At 40.3% G+C, this 21,937-nt stretch overlaps 1 protein-coding gene across 1 annotated transcript; it reads left to right on the plus strand.

Annotated features, from left to right (window-relative positions):
* The first annotated feature begins 376 nt into the window (after positions 1-376).
* On the plus strand, positions 377-20,485 carry RAB32 (RAB32, member RAS oncogene family). The gene is made up of 3 exons (XM_054629277.2): positions 377-835; positions 16,504-16,781; positions 18,944-20,485. Exons 1-3 carry the CDS (start codon positions 607-609, stop codon positions 19,091-19,093), a joined length of 657 nt encoding a protein of 218 aa, XP_054485252.1. The 5' UTR covers positions 377-606; the 3' UTR covers positions 19,094-20,485.
* Positions 20,486-21,937: the final 1,452 nt, after the last annotated feature.

Here is a 21,937-nt window from a genome sequence, read left to right on the forward strand (position 1 = left end):
TGACAAGGCCCTCTGTCCCATGGACCTCTCTGCCGTAAAACTCTTTGCCGGACGGTGGGGAGAGAACCCGGGTGCTTTCAGAGAGTTCACCGGGAGAAAACTTCGCTACCGCTACCGCCACCACCGCTGGAAGCAAAGTACCAAAGAAAGGTACGAACAGAGAGCTGACACGTCCCCAACCCAAGCCCTCTTCTGAGGCTCACCCCGCGCTGCCCTGCCGCTCCCAGCCCGGCCCGCCCCAAGCGGCTGCGGGGGAACTCCTCCCGCCCCGACCCTTTCCCGGTCCCACCTCCCACCCGGTGTCCCAGAGCGGCGGGGCGGGCGGGCCGCTCCCTCTCCCCGCCCCTCCCGCCGCCCTCCCCCGGGCCGCTATAAGCCCGCGGAGTTTCCGCGTCCTGTGACTGCAGTCAGGTGGTGGCTGAGGCTCCCCGCTCCCTCCCACCCTCTGTCCCGCTTCGTCTTCCCCCGCCCGGCGAGGGCCGGCCCTGTGGGGAGCCGGCCAGGGAAAGTTGGGGGAAAGTTGCTGCCTGGGAAAGTTCAGAAGTGGGAGAGCCGCGGCCCCGGCAGCCCGGCCTCTCCGCCGCACTCCACGGGAGGGAGGGAGGGATGGCCGGCGGGGAAGGAGCGGGCAGCGGCGTGCCGGAGTGCCGGGAGCACCTCTTCAAGGTGCTGGTGATCGGGGAGCTGGGCGTGGGCAAAACCAGCATTATCAAGCGCTACGTGCACCAGCTCTTCTCCCAGCACTACCGGGCCACCATCGGCGTGGATTTCGCGCTCAAAGTCATCAACTGGGACAGCAAGACCCTGGTGCGGCTGCAGCTCTGGGATATCGCAGGTACGGGGCAGGATGGGCGGGCTGCTCCCCGCAGGGTGCGTCGGGCGGCGCTGGGAGCCCGGCTGTCGGGGGCCTGGCACACGGCCTCTGCGGAGAAAAGCGTGTTTTGGCTAGGAAATGTCTCTTCTTGGTTTTTTGTCTTACCCCTTATAAGCAACCTCTCATTCTTGCCTTTGAGATGTAAGTAGAAGGAGGTCTTGACGTGGGAGTGAAGTTTTTCACTTTTTACGGGCTTTGCCCTCTCTCGTTAGCATACTTTGTGGGGCTCTTGGCTTGGCCCAGGGTTTTACAGCAGTCCTCGAGCAGCTGCTTTGCTCTCGCTGCTCGATCCAGGGCTCCTGAAGTGTTCCTGCTCATACTGCTCTGCCTGAACTGCTTGTCTGCGTGGTGGTGGCCTTGATTATGGCTGCTGCTGAAATAAATTCAGGGTTCTGAATCTGTAATGCATTTAATGCACCATGCTTTACAGGTTAAAGGTAATTCAAACAGCTAAAATTGTCCTCAAAGGAAGAATGCTTAAACTTTGCATGCTTGGAGTCACCTGGTTAATTTTAAAGTAGTTTTCATCCCTGCTATATTCAAGTCACAAATTTGTGTGTTAGAAGCATACTATGAGCACATGGAAGCAGAAAAGTCCTGTCTACTTGTCCAAACATGCATTATTCCTTTTCTATATATGATTTAAACCTGTTCTTCAGCATCTCTCTTGTTTCCAAGACTCCTACTGTGTACCTACCATGGTTAACTTTGCTTATGCTGTGGAGTCAAATGCCACAGAACAATCTCTGTTTTGACGTGGTCTCATAAGAAGTCTGTCCCTCACCTCTGTAATCACTTTAGTTGGTACTGCATTTCTAGTTTTGTGTGCAACCCAGGTGTTACCCTGCAACTCCCCTCATCTCTGTCTACCACTCTCAGAATATCTCCTTGTATCTGAAAAAGCAGATTTTATTTCAAATGCTAGTGTTTAAACTTACACTGCTGGAAGACACAAGGGGAAAAAAGCTGGTAGTTACTGTTTCCATTAACTTTATGCTTGTCAGTGGAAGCTCAAAAATGAGGAAGTGTGACATGTGGCTGCTGTAACCCTGTGACAGACCAGCTGTACATCAGCTCCTGGTCTTTTTGCTCTAAAATGCTTCAAATGTGATTCCTCAAACTGAGAAGCCTTCGTACTGCCATATGCTGAAATACACCATGGATCTTTCTGTTGCTGGCCTGCAGGGCAAATGAAAATATTTTCTAATTGCTGTTTTGAAGAGCGAGTAAGATGTTGGCAAGCTTTCTCTTCTGATGTGTTCCTCTTGTGAGTCAGTTTTAACTTTCTGTGACTCAATTATCAGTATCAGCACAAGCTATTGCAGTCCTCTGGGTATATTTAGCGAGCCTGGGGTTCCAAAGATTGAAGAGGGGAGGCTCTTGGCATCCTGGGGTTTGGCAGGCTGCCATCCTTGTGTTTGACTTCTCAGCCCTTCATTGCTCAGACTTGGGTAGGCTGTGTGCTTTGCCAAAGCAATCTGTTTCAACAGCATAGGCAGAAACTTAGCTTTAACTTGTCACAAAGTTTGGACAGAACCTATTTACAGCTTGGGAAGTTCTATCAATACATCCATGCATTAGTGTCATCATCCAGAAGACAGTATTTCTCATTCTTGATTATTGCCCTTGGAGTATTTTTGACATAGCTAGCTGAAGACTAAGTTAAGAGCTGCTGACAAATCCTTGGAAGCTTGTGGTAAATTAGTTGAAGAATTAAATTTATTGAAGAATTAAAATTTTTCCTGTCACTGAAATATTTTTCCTGTTTTATAAGACTTTTGTATGAAACCCCTGACTAGTCTTTCCCTAGCAGTAATTAACAAGGAAGATACAACTGTTCTTCAGTTTGCACTCCAAACTCTTAGTCTAATCTGCTAGTTTAGGGTATTCTGTTTCCACAGGGCTAGGGAAAGCTTGCCCAATGGAAAAAAAAACAAGACAAAGAAGAGAAGTAATCTTGGTTATTTTTGACTGGGTTGTGCTGAGCCAGTGTGACAGCAGCAATTTGGACTTCTATAGCCCTTGACATCTGAGAGTTAATTAGTGAAATAAAGAGTATTTTAGTGTCTGTACGGGTATTTGATGGTCTTAAAGCTGTTGAAGTAGTCCTCAACTTGGGATTGTGTTCTGCAGCTCCTTATGTATACAATCAGGAATATTTCTAAATACTTGAGGATGTTAACAGATTTATATTGAAGTTATTAGTTAAAGAACCAGGTTGAAGATGGCTTCTATAATCATAGACAACATTCTCTAAAGTGCTTTATTGAAGTGTAGCAGTGTCTGAGCATGTGATAGTCATTCCTTTTTAACTCATCAGCCCAGCTGTCTTCTGGCTTTCAACAGCTTGTAGATAATTTTGCCTGCTGGTGTGTGCAGACAAACGGCTTTAGATCTCTTGAAGAGATCTGAATCTTATGGTAAGTAATGTTACATGTGACTTCCCTGCAAGCAATATACTGCTGGCATTCTGAATTTATTTTGATGCATTTAAAAAGGCTGTTGAATTAAAGTCTACCCCTTAAGCATAGAAAGGGATGTTATTTTCCCTAGATCAAAGCTTGTGCGTAACAGTTCATCGTAAGAAGCTTTCTTTAAAGAGCTGGGTGATGCAAGCTAAGGTTTTGTACCTAAGTCAATGATAAGAACTGACCCTGTAGTTCATGCATCAGCTAAAGATTATAATGCAGATACTGATCATAATGCTGGCTTCTGATTTGATTGTAGGAAAAGTGATGGATGTTGTGCTGTTTATTGCAATGCAGTAGGTTACTGGATAACTTCAAATTCTTGTGCTAGCTGAGGTTGTTTTGGTTTTGGGTCTTTTTTTTTTTGTGATTAGATAATTCTGTCAAATAGAGCATGACCACGTTACACTGCTTATGCTTTTTCTTTTTTCTGCTGAAAATAGCCCTCTTGTTGTAAGGCACAAAGTAGTGCAAACTCTTGCAGCAGCATCAAAGGGGAAGGGATGTAAAATAATGAAGAGGGAGGAAGGTTACTGTTGTACCTAGACATTTGTATTGTAGAGATAGTCAGGTGCTTTAGTTTTTAGACACAGGTTGTAACTTCTTAAATAAAGGTGATAAAAAAGCTTCAGAGTAAGACTGATCAGTCACTGTCAAATTATCTTGGTTACAGCATAAAGAAAGAAGCATCTGAAAGGAGGTGAACAGATTATATGTGTGTTCATGCAGGAACTTTAGCTGCCCTTAGGCATTATTCTCGGGTTCTTTTGTTTAGTTGGCTTTTGTGTTTTGTTGCCTTTTTTTTTTTTTATTTTGATGCATGAAGTAATGAAAAATTATCTTTCTGGATAAATTCTGAAAGTGTTAAAGGATTGATCAAAGGACATAAATGGTTGGCAAAATAAATAGGATGTAGGAATGAGTCATTGTAGTCAAGAGATGCAAACCAAAGAAATCTTAATGATAGGGAAGTGTTTTTATAATCTATTTCAAAACAGTAGAGATTCCTATTTGACAGACGTGCTGCACTGCACTGACCACAGCGTGCTTAGGTGTGTGTGGCATATTGATGAAGCTGTCAGGTGATATTGAAAGAGCACTTAAAGCATTTTCAGTATCATAAAAAAATTTGAGCTAATCTAGTAAAACCAGCAACTGTGTTAGTTGTTGCTTTTGTGCTCATGTTGACTATCACTGTCACTCCCATCAGCCTGTATGAAGTGCAGTTTGCTGAGAGCAGGTGTGGTAAAGATCATAGATAGTGGCTTGAGGTTGGCTTCTTGTGAAGAATGTCACTAAGGGCAACTTTTAGATGAATTTGATTTTAAAGCTTTTTTTGAGGAATTCTAAATTAACTTTTATGTAATAGCATTCTGCTTCCAGGATTTTATTAAAAATTCTTTGTATAAATATTTATTGAAACTGAAATAATGCTTTAAATGGCAGAGTATGGCTATGAAGTTGGCCAAACAGAAGAGAAATCATTGTACTTTGGTACTGTAAACATGCTCTACAGGCTTTCAAGAGCTGAATGAAAAGCAGCATGTAGCATGTAAATTTGTTACTAAAATCTTGCATGCCTCCTTGAGAGGAACCGAACTGTAAATTGTTATAAGTATACACAGGACCCCAAAAGGATGGAGATATCAGACCAAGTATTTTGGTTAAATACTAAATTGAGGAAGAGTCGGAATAACCCATCTCTTGTATGAAGACAAAGTAAGTGTTAAGATATGTGAGTGGATGTTAAGAGCAAGTTAACTTTTTAAGTAACTGTTAGACTTTTCTATAGGAAGCCATGAGAAATGGGAGTGAGTACAGGAAACCATGGATGTGGTTGACTTTCAAAGGCATCCAGGCAGTTACAGTACGTGAGATAGCTTTCTTCCATATGAAAACCCTATTTCAAGCAGCTCTGTATTCCTGCTGGTCTGCACTTGTGCCATTGGCATGTCATAGAGGCTGCCAAGTTGCTTCTGTGTACTGGGGCATTAGCTTGTGTCTTGAATTATGGACTGATTTTATTTTTTTAAAATAAGGTCTAAAGCAAGTGTTAAGTGATGCTACTGCATCCCTGAAAGTCTATAGGAAAACAAACAGAAAACTTCTGCTGTTTGTATCCAGACCTGGCTCTGTGCCAGAGGCATGTATGCTTCGTTTGCTTTGTGGGGAAGTCTCTCCTAAGTATGGAGAATTTGAAGGCAGCAGTCTCTTAAAGTAGTTAAGGTATTCTTGTTGCAACTTGTCCTTAGCTACAACATGTGTTGAAGGGATTAAAATGGCAACTCTTGCAGAAAAAAAAAAGAAACATGAGAAAATTGCTTCACTATGTGCCTGGTACAAGTGAGCATAAGGTGGAGGCGAGACAATCCAGGTGTGACCTTCCCTCAAATGTGGAGGTTTTTTTCTCACCACTGTAAATAGTCTTAATGAGTGAAGGATGTGCACATGAATAACTGTATCAGAAATGGATGGAGAACTTGGAGCTCAGAGTTTTTTCAGAAACTTGTAAGTTTCCGAGGTTGTTTCCTAGTTTATATAGTGATGGAGGTTCCAGGAGGAGCCTTCAGGTAGAGATTAGGAGTGCTATCATTTTGCCTATAGCTGAGGCAGGTCACAAAGCTCCCAGTCAGGGCTGGGGAATCTTCTATGTGATTATGTCTTCAGACTCATGGAGATGTGAAAGACTTAATTTCTGACTGCTTCCTGCTCACACATGTTTAAATATAAATCTCATGAGAGAAAATTTGCTTAAGGGTTATGCTTACTGGAAATATGCAAGACTAGCAGATAAAGTTTGGGGATGGGAAGTAGAAGGCCTGCTCACATAGATTTTGAACATAGAGGCAAGAAACAGCACTGAAGGTGCATTTTGTTTCCTTCTAGAAACCATCCATCTGTGGGAAATCTTGTGTGGGTGTCCTTTCTTATGACTTTTCTGGAATAGCTGGATTTGGGTTATGAGCTTTCACTTCAGAATGACTTGCTGTGCTTGGAGCTCTACAGCTAAATATCAAAATAAGTTCTGAATGTGTTAAACTTGGGGTTTTGGTGTTTTTCCAACTTTCAGACATCTCTGAATACAAATAGATTCTGCATGTTTTCTTTTTTGGCAGTCCTGTCTAAATACACTTTTAATAAAATGTTATTAAGGTATGAGGTATGTTTGTTGGTCTAATGAAGGAATTTCCACGTCTTACCAGTGGGGTACCAAAGCTTTCATAATGGCAAAGGTTCTTTTGCTTAGTACTATGTTATGTAGCCACTCAAAGTGCTGTATATGTTATTTTGGACTAAACCTATACCAATTGTGCTGATTTAATTCCATAAGTGTATGGGAAATGCTACTGTCTTGGTATTGGTTTTGTAAGATAGTCTAGTGTGGTAATTTTGATTATGCAAGACAGGACAGTTCAGTTAAATGGGAGAATTGAGACAGATGTTCTTTGATTGTCTTGGAAATGAGCTTAGAATTTCCTCATAAGACATTTCAAGGTGTTCTATGAGAAGTGGGGTTAAAGATGTGATCCTAAAAGACCACCTGATCTAGTACAGGCTTAAAATAAAGCTCAGTGTATTTATCTTACAGGTACTTCTAATTTTTCCATTTCAAAAATGGAAAAGCACTTTGTGCTTGGTTGTCTATTCACTATGGAATAGATGGTGCTTCAGCCTTATTTTCAAACAGATGTCGCACAGCAGTTGGTCAGAAGTTTTGTGCTTCCTACAAGATCACAATAAAAACTCTTTCCCAGTACTCTGATACAGAGAGTAGAGATGGCTGAATGGATATACGTCAAATAGGGGAAATCTACCTTAAAGGCAAACAATACCTAAATTTTTACATGCAATGCAGTAGACAGAAGGAAGAATAGTATGTAGAGCTCAACATAACTAATTTTTGGATTAGTTTATAAAACTGGAGTTCTTTGCAGAAGTAATAATCTCACGTGGGTCACCCACTTTTCTGAAGGCAAGTATTAAATTCCTGCCCTTCATATAATACTGACTCAAGTAGTCAGAAATTAAGCTGGTTTGACAAGTCAAGCACGTTGTCTGCACCAGTTTGTCTCTGAGGGCAATGTTGAATATACACTTTTCTCTTAATGTATGGCATTCACATGAATGTAAATCGAGCTTTATCAACTCTCCTTTCATCTTCAGAAGTTGCAGCTTCAGAGTCTTGGTGCTTAACCTTATTTACATCTCCACTTTGCCTCTTACTGGTTTGGTTTCCTTTGGGTGCACATTAGGACAGGGTGTTACCAAAGTGCATATCCACAAGTACAATTTGAGTTGGCAAGTGCTATAAAGGGGTAATTTGCTATAAAGGGGTAATTCTCAACTTATGTCATAAAGCAAAGAAAATAATCTTAGCTGACTGGTTCCAGAAAAGGTATTAGCATTCTGTAAAAAATAAAAGTCTTCCTCTCAGTGGTGAGTGGATTCAGTCTCACGGCTGTCAGACATACCCTCCATGAATTCCAGTGGTAACCATTGCTTTGCTTTTGTAGTCTGCTGTAAATGGTTCCCTCCAAATACTTCAGAGGTTCAGAAGTGTGATATGCCATGTTAGAAAGACGTGATTTGCAGGAAGGGAATGTCTGTTTATGTTTGTGCATGGAAATATAGGGATACCTCTTGTGAAATTCCTGCAGATGTTAAAGCTAGCATGACCAGCAGTAAGCAGTGACTACAAAGCACAGCATGCTTCTCAAGCTACTGTGGCAAGTGTTCAATATTCAAAGATCTCTTCTGGCTATGGAGACACAAAAAGAGGATAAACGGAGTGTGATTATGCTTTGAGAAATGGAGGGATTTTAGGGCTTTATAGAGCTTGCTTAGAAATAAATGTCTTAACTGTCTAGAGAAGTCTGGCAAACTCTCACTAGCAGTGGGTTCTGCATTAGCAGGTAATGAAAACAAATATTCCTTATTGTATGGATTTTAGCAGCTTTTCAAATAATAGGTTGAGAGGTAGTCTCTGAATGTCACTGCAAACAGCTTATGGGAACTTGTTCTTTAAGTGCTTCCAGGCTAAGAGTGCTGGGTAGAGCAAAGTGGCAGCAATTTGATACAAAATTCCAATCACACACAATGTGCTATGACACATTGACCATTTTAGAGATTAACATTTTTTCAGTCCCGTGATAAAGTTGTTCTGGAGACAAACTGACTTTAGAATTGTTCTCCTGTGTGCTGTGAAATGCTGTAGTGCCATGCAGCATCACTGTGAAGCACACTGTGCAGCTCTGGCTGCAGGGCAGCACACCAAAGGGTATGGATCGGAGGGTGGCAGGCATGAAATAGCTGAACTCTGGCAGATTACTTGTTTGGGTAAGTCTTGTTCAAGCAAGGTAGGCAGTACCAATTCATGCTGTTGCTGGCACTAATTGGACTATGTCAACTCCTTTGAATACTAATGCAGGGGAACTGTTCTATACATGCTGCATTTGACAGCTAGTTAGAAATTGTTTAGCTTGGTTGCATTTTGATTTTCTGGGGATTGAAATCTAGTGCTTAAATGGTGACTTTGTCTCTCACTGTTTAGCAAAGATGCAAAAAAAAAAAGGATGGATTCTTATACAAACATGACTGTCATACTGCTGCATAAAATAAACACAATGTTGGATAAAACCCACTGAACTCTAGGTGCAAGTGTTGCCTCTCAACTTCTTAAAGACACAAGTAAGCTGTTGAAGTCAGTTTGGACAATTAAGTAATTAGATTAGCCCAAGACTACAGCCAGCAATGAAAAGTCTCGGTCTTGCTGTAAAATTCCCAGTGAGGGCTGTGCAATTATTTGAGGGAAAACTTTGTCTTTGTGGGAGAGAATGGCATGCCTTTTCTATTAGGTTGGTAGAAGTGATCATAGCTCCTGGTGCAAATCTGGTGTCTAGCTTCCAGCACTTGCCATCCCTGTGCTCTTGCTGTTTCACGGGTAGTGAACAGGACTGTCCTGTGTTAAAGTGCAATGATAGCAAGCAGTGAATGGAAGGACTGGTCATTGATTTTGCAGTTTCATGTAGTTAACAAATTGTTAGTTTAGAAACTGGCTGTATTGGGAAATGGAACTTCAAAGCAAACTGCTTCCTAACATTTCAGAATGAAATAGTGACTTCTGCGAACATGTGGAAATACTTTGTGATATGATCTAAATAATCAAAATACTGCTGCACTTAAGCTGATATTCATCAGTAACTTTTCAATGGCTACAGGGTCTCTCATACATACTGACTCTGTACAGTATATATTGTCAGTGTCAAGCCTCTGATACTGCATTGTTAAACAGAACTGCTTCAACTGCATCCTGCAGCTTTCTAATATAGACACAATCAGGGGATCAAAGGTTGTCTCTTACAATAAAGTGTGAGTCAGTTGAACAGGGATTAACTGGCTTTTGCCCTGAAGATTGTTCTGAAGCATTTGGGAAAGGGTTAGTGTTGGGAAGAGTCTATCCAGTGGTCAGTTAACTTACCCATACCGACCTTAGAAAGAAAGGGCACTAGCAGTTGTAATTGTCTGAGGCTGCTTTTGTCTGTCAGAAACGAAGTACTGCAGTCGGTGAGGTTATTTCTAGTACTTGTCTCATACAGGAAGATATAATATTCTAGTAATTCTCACTTCCTAGCCTGTGTTTGTCACCAGAACCACAAATAACACTTTTTCACAGTGGTGGAAAGTAAAAGTCAAGCTGGATCTTCCTTAACACTTACAGGTTTCTAACATCTGCTAGAGTTGCTAATGTCATAGAATCACAGAATGGCTTTGGCTGTAAGGAGCCTTAAAGGTCATCCAGGTCCAAATATGCTGCCATGGGACTTGACCATAGGTTGCTCCACCCAACCTGGACTTTGAGCATTTCCAGGGATGGGACATCCACAGCTTCTCTGGGCAACTTATTCTGGTGCCTCACCACCATGACAGTGAAGAATTTCTTCCTAATATCTGTTCTAAACCTGCTCTTAATTTAAAACCATTTCCCTGTGTTCTCTCAGTACATGCTCTTGTAAATAGCCCGTCTGTGTCTTTCTTGAAGGGCTCCCTTTAGGTGATGGAAGGCCTCAAGTCATCCTGAAGCCTTTTCTTCAGGCTGAACAATCCCAACTTTCTCAGCCTGTCTTCACCAGAGAGGTACTCCAGCCCTCTGATCTTCATGGCCTGCCTCTGGACTCGCTCCAACAGGTCCATGTCCTTACGTTGGGGATCCCAGAGCTGGATACCAGACTCCAGTTGGGGTCTCACAAAGGCAGAGCAGAGGGGCAGAATCGACCTCCATTGCCTTGCTGGCCATGCTGCTTTGGATGTAGCCCAGGATACATGTGATTTTCCTGCGCTCCAAGTGCACATTGCTGGCTCATGTCCAGCTTCTCATCTATCAGCACCCATAAGTACTTCTTGCCCCAGCTGCTCTCAGTCTGTTCATTCCCCTGCCTGTGTTGGGACCCCAACCCAGTTGCAGCACCTTGCACTTTATGTTCTTAAACCTCTTGAGATTCCCATGGACTCACTTCTCAAGTTTGTTCAGGTCCCTCTGGATGGCATCCCATCTTTCAGATATGTCAGCTGCACCACTCACCTTGATGTCATCTGCAAATTTGTCTGTCCTTAAATAAATGCATAGCTCAACACTTCCATGGTTTTCACTTCTGGCAACTTTACACTTTTAGCTGAAATGGGTAAGACTGGGGAGTGGGGAGCCATCTGGTATTAACAGTCTTGGAGTCTGTCTACTCTCAATCTATGGCTACTATCTGTGGGAAACAGCAGGCAGACACACTTGAATGTGAGCTGTAATATTGACAGTGGTTTGGTTAACCTACTTCTTGCAGAATAACAGATCCAATCTAATTAGGTAGGACAGTTCTGGGACAAGATGTGCTGGTTTGGGGAGATGGGGGATAGCTGTCAGCAGTGGTAACTTGCCAGTAACATGTTTATATACCTCTCTAAAAAGGAACTTCAGTCAACTCACACCTGACCCTGGTAATGCTAAAATGTACATTAGCTGTCTGGAGAACTGGGAGATTCATCCTCAGGGCAGTTCTGGGTATTTGCGGTACTTTGCCCAACATCCAGCTGGCATCCAGAGTCTGGTCTTTTCCTGCCTGTGGCTCTTGAAGGGCTTGTTTTGAAAGTGACAGTAGTTCTAACTCAATTAGAGGATTGAACTATGTTCCCAGCCATTTTGGATGGGGATTTAGTTTAAATCTATCACACTGGATGACAGTAACTTTACTGAGAGTTGGAATTGTCACTCAGGTGTTCCTGAAAAAAGAAGCTTTCACTCATTAGTTGATATAAACTATTAACTAGTTGATATTGCCTATTAACACATTAATATAATAAGTAGTCTGGAGGAAGGAAGCTTGACAAACTCATTATTGTGCATGTCCAGCAGTGATTTGTACATTTAAATTGCTTTTTCTGGCTCCAATTCCCATCATGTAGGAGTTCCAAGTTGAAATTATGAGTGAAATAATAGGAGTCTAGGGTAACTTTTTTGCTAAATATTCACAAGAACTGCTACAATGGTAGGTCACACTGCTGTAATAAACAGGACACTAGTGTTTCTCCCTTATACTGAGAAAGACTGCTCTAGAAACTCTTTAAAGTGTACTTCAAGGCAAGGCTACAATGATAACTTACCTTTTGCAGTAAAGGACAAATATAAAGCTTCTAATGTTCAATCTTAAATTACAGCCCATAATTTATTTCATGTAGTTTATAACTTACATTCCAACCCCATTACAATATAAACTGGGGAGTGAGAATAGCTCCCAAGTTCTAATGCAGTTTTAAAGTCAACTTTATTCCTGTGTTGCTGCTGTAGGGAGGTGAATTAGTTCCTGATGCGTGTCATTGTGCAAATATTTCACTTAAGGTTGTTGCAATTACTGGAAAATATGGTGGCAATAGGTGCTGAGTCATTTTGATATGGCAACTATCGTTAGAGAAAGCAGAAGTTTGCATTACATGAAGTCACTTCCGTACCCCCAAATTAAACTTCTGATTCCTGTGACTGTCCTGTATCTTAGCTCCTCATTTACACCTGAACTACTAAAAACTGTAATTTAGTGGCCTCAGATTTATGCCTAGTCACTGGACCTACCAGAATGATTAATCTTGGGCTGTCCTTTCTATACTGCTGTACTAAGCAATTAGTTATCTTCCTGCTCTTTTCTTTCTGACATTATACACACTGGGGATTTTAAGTCTAGTTTAATCTGATCACTTTTAGCCTTTTTCTTCTCTGGGGCTATGATCCACTTTCTGTACTGCTCAACACTATTGTCACATATGGAGAAATGATTATAGCAAATATCTTGCTGGACAGAGGAAGGGGCATGACAGATCTCTGAACTGTGCATGGCAGAAGCTGAGACGTTTAGTTTTAAGAACAAAGAATTATGTTCAGCCTTTAGAATTTGGAGGATTAGCGTTTTGTAGTTTGATTTTTCTATATGAGAGTTTGTGGATTTGTTTGAGGTTTGTTTTGTTGTTTTTTTGTTTTTTGTTGGTTTTTTTTTGTTGTTGTTGTTTTGTAGTTGGTTTTTTTTTTGCCTTGCAGAAGCTGTGTCTGAAATTCCTGTTAAATTTTCAAATTGCTGTCTAGAATGTTCTGCATCCTAGACAGGAAGGTCAGCATGTGTTTTTTCAGTAATGACATGATTATAAAGGAAGTCCACTCAGTTTAAACTCAATTCTTTTCCCACCTCATGCTGTATACCTTTTACCAAACAAAACTCTTACCTCCTGGGCAGGCCATGTTTTATTGCTTCTGTCTTTGTATGAAATACAGTATATCCATCTTCATTAGACTCCAGACAGGATGAAAGAGCAGTTGCAAGGTAGTGTTCAGGTCAGGTTTATTGTTAGTGGATGTGAATTCTAGAGGTGAAAACAGCTCTATAACAACCTGGTTTGGGTTACTCTAGAAAAGGGAAGCACTCATTGGGTGATATTTGACATATTAAAAGGCATTAATCTCTAAGAATCCAAGGCTGTTGGGCTTGTGTGTGGTTAAGGGTAGGAGATAGCAAATCTTCCTAATATAAAGCTTTAATCTAGTAAGTAAAAATAGAAGCTTTCTTGCTGATAGGCACATCAGTTTTCTACTTTCACCCAAATTAAAACTGTGGAACAATCTGTATTGATGTTTCTCCAAAACTCATACTACAAGAGAGGTAAGAGTTGTTGGAAATAAGAGTTAAGTGATTGTTGTGGACAGCCAAAGCCCTTGGTTTATACTGTGGCTGCTATAGAATATCAAGCAACATACAGTTCCATGCTGACTTCCATTCCTAGCAGGACTGCTGTCTTCTTACATTGTGAGCAGCCACTGTACAAGGCTGCCTTTGGCAGACTCCTCAGGTTTGGTTCTGCTTTGTAACTTTGTTGCTTTGGAAGCCATATGTAGCATTGTACTAATTTCACCTTTTTGTACACCTTATATGTGGTGTTGTGCATGTTTCAGGAATGGTTATTGCTATAGGAGGCTCATCTGGCCACCTTGTCAGCTGCTTCTGTCTTTACTGCTACAGGATGGAAGAGCAGTAGGTAGGAAGGGATTCAGTCGATGGTAATGTCCTTCACTGTACTCAGTGATTGCAGCCTTGTTTATGTACAGCATACACAGCTATCTGAGAAAGGGTAACTGACTGATGATCTTTTCTGCAATTCCTAAATAACTTAGTTTTCCTATGTAGTAATCATGCTCTGTCTATTCCTTCTGGTAACAATCTAGTAACCCTTCCTGCAACTAATCAATACAGCTTAATTTTATTATGTAAGTGTTCATCAAATATTTGGAAAAACAGCCTTAAGTAAAGCCTGGAAGCCTCCCAGCTCTCCGGCAACTGAATAGCGAGGACTCATGGGACCATTTTCCTTGCTGCTTCAGATTCATGCTCAGTCTCATGTAAATAACAGCAAGTGGTGCTCAATTCTGGACCATTTCAGGGCTGAATTGAAGAACTCTTTTTCTGTAGAAGACTGAGGTTGATGGAGGGCATTGTAGATTACACAGTTTGTTTTGTGGGGCTGTCCTTTGATGTGAAGGGATATCTCCCTGTATTGGATACTGGGGTCAGTGCTTTAGCATAGTCCAAGGTATTCCCATGTGGCAGGAATTGGTGGTGAAGCTGACAGCTCAACAAATGAGGAAGCTGAGAAGGAGCTCCTCAAAACTTGTGTGGTGCCCTGGGCAGTGACTGGCTTAATGTAACTAAATTTGACTGTGTGGAACTCCATTAAAAAAACCAAAACTCCCAAAACCAAAATCCCTACATTCTACAGGGGGAGTTTCTTTTAATGTGACATTATTGACATGCAGAAGGAGTAAAAGCCTTCTGATCTAACTCTTCCTCTATGGTACTTGATTAGTGGAAACAGTAGTCAGTGGTATGGTTTCTAGTAAGGCTATTCTAAAAACCTCTTTAGGCATAACAGTCCAGCCTAGGGAGACAATGTGAATTACTTGTGTACTCTGTTTAGGAGAATTCCATTAGCAGTGTGGCTTTTCCAGAGGCAGTCACAGATGCAGGCTTGGTGCCTGGCTTGTTGCATGGTCTTAAAGTCCATGGCATTAATGCTGCTTTAAAACTTGACTTTTGAGTATGGAGTTAAGAGATTCTTCTTGGATCATGCTTGTTCTTACACAAGTTGTAGTGGGGAAAAAAAAATGTATAAGCTCTGTTCTGAAGAATATGCTGGGTAGTGATGCTGCTTTCTGCAGCATCATAGTTTAAAGTGAACAGCCAGAAATAAAGTCCACTTCTTTATAGTTCTTTGGATCCTTAATGTGGCTGTTGCTGTTTTCAGGTCATTCTAGTAGCTGCTTAGGCAACCTTTTCTGAAACTGTCTGTAGGGAATGAGCTAATCTTACTCTGAATTACTAACGTTAAAATGAGGCAAATGAGCTGGAAAAGAACATGGCTGAACAGGATCTCTTGTCACCTTCATTTATTGAATTTTGGTCTCTTTCTGAGAAGGTGATAACACACCCAATTCTCCTTGTATCTGTTTGTCCTTGCTAATCAAAGGTGGACTTGAATGTTTATAAACAGAGGACAGCTAGATTTCCAAATACAGCTCTTCCTTTATCTGTTTTTAAACCTCATATGCATGAAAAGATAAAAGCTCAAGTGATGACACACTGTAAAACTAAATCATAGAGTTCAGGGACTGCTTTTCCCAGTGAAGACTTCCAAACAAAGCAGAAAGCTATTTTAGTAGCCTGGACTTTCCAAACAATGTGCTAGGACTTGATACTGCTAGACACACTCAAATGTTAACACACCATGATAGTCTGGCCTTTCAAACAGAAGAAAAAGTGAACTGGCACACTCTAATTCTGTATTTCAAGTATTCTGGCTAAAGTAGTTGTACTTTATAAGAAAAGGCTTTTTTTGCGTTTTCTCTGCTTTATGGGCAATTGATTTTTTTTTCCCCTTGGATTTTTGTTGTGAATAATTGTACTTTAACTGTTCGTGCTTTAAATCCTGGGATTGCTGTAGAACTTCTATAGTTGAAAATTAATCCAGAGTAAATCTTAGACTTGAAAAAATGAAGTCAAAGTTAACAGATTTAGCCAGAACTGTTAAGCTAGCAGCTTCTTTTGAACTTGTCCCTAAGGAAAAATCTATAATATAGGTGACTTCTTCAGAAGATACTTTGAAGATTGTTAGCCTAGGAGCTTGCAAAACCCCTTGTTGCTCACCATTCAGCAAAAGGCTGAGTTTAAGTCTTTAGCTGAAGCAACTAGATTAAAATACAAGCCTTAATATTCTTTGATGAAATAATGATTTGTGTATAGCTGTGTTGGTAGTGTTTTTAGGCATTGCTTGTCAAAGAACTCTACTCAACAAATAAGTTGACTATATAAGTGTAGAAGTGTAGAAGTTGAGGGGTTTTTTAAGAAAAACTTGAAGTCATAGTTGGGACTGCAAACTACTTTAAGCGTCTGACTTGTCATGTATAGTGTAAATAATAGCTGTTACAATGAACTTAGGTGAGATAGAGAAGGCAATGTTTTATGCTCTAGGTGACTAGACCCAAATGCCAAACTTCTGTGGATTAAGCTGTTACACTAATCTGTTTACACTGAATACAGTTTGTGCTTCGATATAAATGTACTCTGTGACTGTCCTCTCTTTCAGGCCAGGAGCGCTTTGGAAATATGACCAGAGTATACTACAAAGAGGCAGTTGGTGCTTTTGTGGTCTTTGATGTCACAAGAGGCTCCACTTTTGAGGCTGTTTCAAAATGGAAGCATGATTTGGACAGTAAAGTACTACTTCCCAATGGCAGCCCCATCCCTGCTGTTCTCCTTGCAAACAAGTGTGACCAGAAGAAAGATGGCAGCCAGAATCCCTCTCAAATGGACCAGTTCTGTAGAGAAGGTGGCTTTGTTGGATGGTTTGAAACATCTGCCAAGGTAAGCTTAATAAAAAAATATTTTTAGTCTCTTGAATATTGGCATGAGAAGGGTGAATATAATCATGTAGGAAATAAATTTATCAAGTATAGGAAGTGGCAGTCAAATTCAGCAAAATTTGAACTCATGTTTTGGCTAGCTTCATTCCTGAAGATGAGGCATATTTGGTTTAGATGAAAAGGTATCTCAAATTCAGAACATCTTGAAACTATCTGGAAACCTTGATTATCTGAGTTTGATAAGTTTTTTCATCTTGCATGCCTGAGGATCAGTCATTCTTTAGACGTTAACACTACTAAATGCTGATCAAGCTCCCCAAAAAATTCAGGTCATCTTTAGGTGCAGGTTTTTAAATTGCATTTTCTGTTGTCACTGTTTTATATAAGAAACAGCAAGATTTGAAGTGAAGAAGCTATTTGTTTACTCATTATTACCTACCCACAGTGTTGCTAAAGCACTTTTCTATTTTATCAGGCAATGTCAAGATTGAACTGGAGAAAAAAAAATTGTTTTGTATAGTAATTTAAGTTAAGAAAGACAGCTGCTTTAGTCAGTTAACTTGGAGTAATTTAATGTGTTATACAATTTTAGTCTACAGATGTTTTGTCAATGCACAGATTAAACTGGCAGCAGCTTAGTTGGAAGTGAAATTCAATATTTCCTTAAAGCCCAACTGATTCTTAAAATGAAGGACTCCTCTAGATGAGGACTGTGTGGCTGACAGACCAGTTTACTGGTCTGGCTGATAAATCCTTTATAAAGTAAGATAGGTCTCAAGGTCCTGCTTTTCCCTTGTCTGGCCTACTTCCTTCAGCTGCTGCTGCTGAAGTGTTACACAGTGATGTTTAGACAACTCTTAAAGAGTCTCTAAGAAGACTTTAGGAAACAAAGTAACAAGTTGTTCTTTGTTTACTTTAAGAGAAGGATACACAGTTAAAGGAATTAGTTAAATTAGCTAACAATTTGTTTGCGTTTGGAAAAGTATTTTCAAACTCACCCATCTGCTGCTAAAAGCTCTTTGAGGCTTTTTTGAGGCTCTTTGTACTCAAAAAAAAAATCAAGTTTTTGCTTTGGTAAAAGTCTTCCCCAAACCTTTACCTGCCTGTAATACTGCTATGTATAAACTGCATTATGGCATAAAAAATAAATGCCAGTAATATTGGGGAAAAATCTAATGTGAAATACTAGTCGCAACTTGTATTTTAGGTGGCATTTAAGATGAGACAGTGTAAAACAAGGTTCTTGCTGCAGAGAAAAATCCAGGCAATAAGTTCTGGCTTAGGTATTAATTGACTTGTTTAGAACTCTGAAGAATTGTAGTTGAAATTGCAAAAATTTAGGATAACTATCTTGTTTTCTAAGTATACCAAAACAGCTTATGGCTTTAAGTCCTGCTTACTTGGATATTCTATTAATCTGCTTTTGCCTTTCTCTTGGAACTGATAATTGGATCTTCAGTCATAAGTAATATACTGGGCTGGTAATTCCTTTGGAAGCAAAGATGAGCAATTCCAAACATGGCAGCCCTGTGCTACCAGATGGCCCAGCCAGGTAAACCTGTGGCCAGAGGCCCCTTGGCACTAGGCCAGCTTGGACCCTCAGAAACTGGGATATTCTGGCAAAGTACATCTCTAAGTGTCCTGCACACATACATTCTTTAGGGTGTATGGCAAGGGACTTTTCAAAGTATGCACAAGAATATGTAGAGTAGCTAGATAGGGCACCAGGAAATTGTTGTGATTTTGAGGATCATGGAAAAGATAAGTGCATCCAAATTCCATCCAAAACAGAAAAAGGGTCTAAAAGGTAGGACAATACTGCAGATGATGTAATTGCCTAGGATCTTTCCTGATGAAGAAATGCACTTAGGCATTTGTCAGTCTTCCAAATGCAGGTGACACTTATTCCCCTGACTGCCTACTAGGTTCGAATCAGATTTCAGCTTGTAATATGGATGAATAATTTTGTGTCCAACCTTTCTGCTAACTTTTTCAGAAAAAAAAGGGTGAGCGATGACTTCTTGCACCTAAACTGTTTGTGTTCTACTGATGAGACTGAAGAATTATTTTCTTTTTGGATAGCTTTAGGAAAGTGTGACTGTTAATAGGAATGTGTGACTGTTTCAAAAAGATCACTGACTTCCTTGCTTTCAACATTTTTAGGACAACATCAACATAGATGAAGCTGCTCGATTCTTGGTGGAAAACATCCTTGCCAATTACAAAACCTTTCCTAATGAAGAGAATGATGTGGGGAAACCAAAACTGGACCTAGACCCATTGAAAGCAGAGAGTAAATCACAGTGCTGCTAATGCTACCACCGTTCAGTATATGTGATGGGATGAGCAGCAGGACTTTGCTTTAAATCAAAATGCTGCTATGGTGCTGCGATGTGACAATCCATATGGGGTGTCTGGTACTATCTGAATTGGTGACTCATTTGGGTGTTTACATATTCTTGTTTAGCATGAAACTGAGTAGCTTGTGAGTTATCATTCCACTTGCTTGAGTGTCTGCATCTAAGTCTGATTAGTGTCTTCTTACTTGAGAACATAAGGTAGTGTTTACACTCCTAAAAGGAACAAAGACAACATTCAGTGTCTAGTTTGTTTCTAGGACATATGCTACATTCCAAATAGGACTCACTTTTAGGTGACTCGACTCTTGCACCTTTAAAGTAAACTTTTCCTTTGTCACCATTTATGTCCCACGTGAGCCTTCTCACCAGCACAATTGTCCCTATTTATTATCCCCACCATGAGGATCTGTTTCTTTGCTAGTTCTCCTGGATCAAGACCTCCCAGAAATCTTGAAGGGGCCAATGACAGATGGGAGGTATCTTTCCTAGTGTGATCACTAAGATTGAGTGAAGTAGATGGCTTTTACCACTGAGTAAAAGCAAGATGGTTGTTATTGTGTTTAACAAGGGAAAGACATTGTTATAGAGATACTAATAAAAATGCATCTTCAGCAATTTAAGGCTGAATATTTTCAGCTAATACTTTACATATGAAACACATTAATGAATACAGTTGTACTGCTGGCACATAGTTGTAGTAACCTCACCCCATGCGCATCCAGAAATAAGCATCTAGTAACTTTTTCATGCACTAACACTGAAAACTTTTCCAAGAGTACAAAAAGTATCTTACTGGCCTGTGATGATGAACTTTTTCTTCTGTCTAGAGATGGTTCTGAATACCATGAGCAAGGAGAGAGGTCTTGAGGGAAATAGCTTAATTGGTTCATGCTAGTCTGTCAAGCTTTCTGTCCCAAGCTCTGTCTTTGTCAGTTTTAGAACTCTTTTGACTGCTTTGAACTAAGGAACTGGCTTACCAGTTTGTAACTGTATACTGAGATACTTATGTTTCTTTGTTATAACACTCATGTATTTTTGGCAGCAAATGAAGTTCAAAAGGATTAGAGATATTTCATGGTTCTTGAATGTGTTCTGGAACTCTGGCTCTGATTGGCTCAAAGGCTTTGAACCTCCTCTTTATTTTAAGGGTTTCTTCTGTCCTGGTACCTCATTACTTCAGAAGTCTTACCTTGCTGGGTTTGATGGTGCTGATGTTTAAGTAAACATCAGAACTAGGTATATGCAGGATTTGACATACTTTAATCTGTATTGAGATTTCTTAGGCTGTCTTTTTTTCTAAAGAGTAACATACTTTTTAAGAGTCAAATAAATATATTTGGGCATCTTTTGTGTGTTGGTGTATGCTTTTGAGAACATGAATCCTCTCATATGTTCCACCCTATACTCAAATACTTCCATTGACATTTGAAAACAACTTTATCTTCTAGTGTGTGCTATATTAAAGAATTAAAGTTACCACAGCAAGGCTTGGCATAAACCAAAACTGAGTTTATTAAGCTTAGAATCCTAAAATAATTCAGATGAAAGGAATCTTAGGACGTCTTCTAAGCAGTGTCTTTCTCCAAGCAAGGTCATAGCACAGTGCTTAGGTGTTCATGTGGTGTGGTCTTAACCTCAAGCCATGGAGACTGTATGGCCCTGGGAAAGTTGTTTCAATGCTTAACTTTCCTTGAGAGTTGAAACTATCACAATCTTCCTATTCAATCACTTGAACAACTCCATTTTTACTGTAAACTCACTTCCAATGTTTAATCTCTGCTGTACTGTCTTTGTTTCAACTTTAATTAAAGCTGCACAAATGTTAATACCAACTTTACTTCCACAGAAAGTTTCCCCAGTTGTAGTGGATTGTGGATTTTTTGTTTTTTGCTTTAGTGTTTAGATTCAACAGCAAAATGGAGACCAAACTCATGACTGCCTGAATCTCATGACTGCATGAATCTCATCTGGGTCCTGTCACTGATAATATAATCCTATATTATTGCAGGTTATTTTCAAGAATGTCTAAACTTTTTCTTGAAGAGTTACTGTTGCTATATTTAAGCACTTTCCTTATTTTGCACATAACATCTTCTAAACCTCTGCATGAATGTAGGAAGAACATGACTCTAAAACTGGTAGAATGGTACTGGTTTAGATACAGGTTGTTACTACTGAGGCCAGTAGTATGAAATTACCTGCAGGATGTAGTCTTTTTTTTTAAATCTTCTGTCACTTGTCTGAGGAAAAGAATTGGTGCTTAAATAGAATGCTAGTCTTGCTTTGTGCTACAAACTACATTCTCACTATCCCTCTGTGGAGAAGGGAGCATTGTGATATTTAAAACTGAGCAGGTGCATTAGGAAAGCTGATCCAGGCAGAACAAGAAAACTAAGAAAAGACTGGCCTGAGGAAGGAAATGGTAGTGTCTCCCTGGTTGAGGGAAATGGGACTGCAGTTCATGCAGAAGTGTATAGGTTAGTTAAACTAGTCATGAAACTCTATTCTAATTAACCCAAAACCTTTGATTGGAAAAATATGTGGAAAACAGACACAAACAGTGACTTTTTCAGTATAGAATTTTCTGATGTATATTTCTGATGTATATAATTTTCTGATGTATTCTGATGTATCTGATGGGCCCATGATAGAGCAGGTTTTCTGACAGGTCTTGGGACCCTGGGGGGAGTCTATGCTGGAGCTGAAGTCAGTTCTGAAGGACTGCACCCCATGGAAGGAACCTACACAGTAGCAGTTCAAGGAGCCCAGGGGAAGAACTCACATTGAAGAAGTTTCT

The sequence above is a fragment of the Agelaius phoeniceus genome, chromosome 3, assembly GCF_051311805.1.
Source record: "Agelaius phoeniceus isolate bAgePho1 chromosome 3, bAgePho1.hap1, whole genome shotgun sequence".
Lineage (NCBI taxonomy): Eukaryota > Metazoa > Chordata > Aves > Passeriformes > Icteridae > Agelaius > Agelaius phoeniceus.

What these genes read in the sequence shown, in the direction of transcription:
- RAB32 (XM_054629277.2), top strand. Translation starts at nt 607, where the DNA reads ATGGCCGGCGGGGAAGGAGCGGGCAGCGGCGTGCCGGAGTGCCGGGAG. An exon ending in GCAGCTCTGGGATATCGCAG is followed by an intron (nt 836 to 16,503) that starts GTACGGGGCAGG and finishes CCTCTCTTTCAG; the next exon opens with GCCAGGAGCGCTTTGGAAAT. An exon ending in GGTTTGAAACATCTGCCAAG is followed by an intron (nt 16,782 to 18,943) that starts GTAAGCTTAATA and finishes CAACATTTTTAG; the next exon opens with GACAACATCAACATAGATGA.